This window comes from Rhinopithecus roxellana, chromosome 4, assembly GCF_007565055.1.
Source record: "Rhinopithecus roxellana isolate Shanxi Qingling chromosome 4, ASM756505v1, whole genome shotgun sequence".
Classification (NCBI taxonomy): Eukaryota; Metazoa; Chordata; class Mammalia; order Primates; family Cercopithecidae; genus Rhinopithecus; species Rhinopithecus roxellana.
Genome location: NC_044552.1, coordinates 103027520 through 103030154, shown reverse-complemented (window position 1 = coordinate 103030154; position 2635 = coordinate 103027520). Strand labels below are relative to the sequence as shown.

The 2635-nt window shown below is 40.3% G+C and overlaps 1 protein-coding gene across 1 annotated transcript in view; it reads right to left on the bottom strand.

The window, feature by feature from the left end:
• GRM1 (glutamate metabotropic receptor 1) overlaps positions 1-2144 on the bottom strand; it is a 155625-nt gene extending 153481 nt beyond the window's left edge. The window contains exon 1 of the mRNA XM_030929607.1: positions 2040-2144. Within this exon, the coding sequence (XP_030785467.1) occupies positions 2040-2144 (105 nt within the window). The remainder of the gene's footprint in view (positions 1-2039) is intronic.
• Positions 2145-2635: the final 491 nt, after the last annotated feature.

The window sequence follows — 2635 nt, the reverse complement described above, 5'->3', positions numbered from 1 at the left end:
GGGGCCAAGGGAAACATCTTCCAATAAAAATGAGAAAGAAGCTTACTGAGAAACTTCTTTCTGATCTGTGAGTTCATCTCACAGAGTTACAATCTCTGCCTCAAGAAGCCGTTTGCTAACACTCTTTTCGTGGAATCTGCAAAGTGATATTTGGGAGCCTATTGGGGCCCATGGTGATAAAGGAAATATCCTCACATAATAAACTAAAGAGAAGCTTTCTGAGAAACTGCATTGCCATGTGTGAATGCAACTCACAGAGTTACACGTTTCTCTTCAGTGATCAGTTTGTTAGCATAGTTTTCTGGAGATCTGCAATTAGATACTTCATAGCGCAATGAACATTACAGTGACAAAGGAAATATCCAGAGATGAAAACTAGAAAGAAGCTTTCATAGAAACTTCTTGGTGATGTGTGAATTCATCTCACAGAGTTACACTTATGTTTCGTGGAGCAGTCCATTAACACTGTCTTTGGGGAAACTGAGAAGAGGCTTCTTTGGATCACATTGAGGCTACGCTGATAAAGGAAATTTCATCCGTTCAAAACGTGAAAGAAGCTTTCTGAGAAACTTCTTTCTGATCTGTGAGTTCATCTCACAGAGTTACAACCTCTGCCTCAAGAAGAAGTTTGCTAACACTCTTCTCGTCTAATCTGCAAAGTGATATTTGGGAGCCTATAGGGGCCCATGGTGATAAAGGAAATGTCCTCACATAATAACTAAAGAGAAGCTTTCTGAGAAACTGCATTACCATGTGTGAATGCAACTCACAGAGTTACACGTTTCTCTTCAGTGATCAGTTTTTAGCACAGTTTCTGGAGATCTGCAATTAGATACTTCATAGCGCAATGAACATTACAGTGACAAAGGAAATATCCACAGTGAAAACTAGAAGGAAGCTTTCTTAGAAACTTCTTGTAATGTGTGAATTCATCTCACAGAGTTACACTTATGTTTCGTGGAACAGTCCATTAACACTGTCTTTGGGGAAACTGAGAAGGCTTCTTTGGATCACATTGAGGCTTACGCTGATAAAGGAAATTTCATCCGTTCAAACGTGAAAGAAGCTTTCTGAGAAACTTCTTTCTGATCTGTGAGTTCATCTCACAGAGTTACAATCCTCTGCCTCAAGAAGAAGTTTGCTAACACTCTTCTCGTCGAATCTGCAAAGTGATATTTGGGAGCCTATAGGGGCCCATGGTGATAAAGGAAATGTCCTCACATAATAACTAAAGAGAAGCTTTCTGAGAAACTGCATTACCAATGTGTGAATGCAACTCACAGAGTTACACGTTTCTCTTCAGTGATCAGTTTGTTAGCATAGTTTTCTGGAGATCTGCAATTAGATACTTCATAGCGTAATGAACATTACAGTGACAAAGGAAATATCCAGATGAAAACTAGAAGAAGCTTTCTTAGAAACTTCTTGTGATGTGTGAATTCATCTCACAGAGTTACACTTATGTTTCGTGGAGCAGTCCATTAACACTGTCTTTGGGGAAACTGAGAAGAGCTTCTTTGGATCACATTGAGGCCTACGCTGATAAAGGAAATTTCATCCGTTCAAAACGTGAAAGAAGCTTTCTGAGAACTTCTTTCTGATCTGTGAGTTCATCTCACCGAGTTCCAATCTCTGCCTCAAGAAGCAGTTTGCTAACACTCTTTCGTGGAATCTGCAAAGTGATATTTGGGAGCCTATAGGGGCCCATGGTGATAAAGGAAATATCCTCACATAATAACTAAAGAGAAGCTTTCTGAGAAACTGCATTGCCATGTGTGAATGCAACTCACAGAGTTACGCCATTGTTTTTTTGCAAGCCGTTTCTTAGGACTGTTTCCGTGGATTCCGAGAAGTGATATTTCAGATAGCTTTGAAGAATAGAAGGAAAAAGAAATATCCTCCAAGAGAAAGCAGAACCAAGCTTTCTGAGAAACTGCTTTGTGATATGTGAATTCATTTCACAGTGTTCTATCACCCTTTCTCGGGGGAGTTTCCCTAGCACTCATTTGAGGAATCTCAGATGTGATGTCTTGGATTACGTTGAATCGCATGCTGAATAAGGACCTATCCTCAGAGAAACCTGCAGATAGCCTTCTCAGAAACTCTTTGTTGTGGGTTGATTTCAGCCCACAGATGTCCATCATTGTTACCACTGGAGAAACTATGCTAGGAGAGTTTTCGCAGAATCTGCAATATGGACACACGGTGGCGCTCAAGACCACAAATAAATTCGTCTTCATAAAGAAGAAGCTTTTGAGAAACCGCTTTGTGATATGTGAATTCAACATCACTAAGTTGCAGCTGTATTCGTGGGGCCGTGCTAGCCCCTATTTGTGTGGAATATGAGAACAGATACTCCTGAACCCTTTGAAAACAATGGGGGCAAAGAGAAACATCTTCCATAAAATGAGAAATGAAGCTTACTGAGAAACTTCTTTCTGATCTGTGAGTTCATCTCACAGAGTTACAATCTCTGCCTCAAGAAGCCGTTTGCTAACACTCTTTTTCGTGGAATCTGCAAAGTGATATTTGGCAGCCTATTGGGGTCCATGGTGATAAAGGATATATCCTCACATATTAACTAAAGAGAAGCATTCTGAGAAACTGCATTGCCATGTGTGAATGCAACTCACAG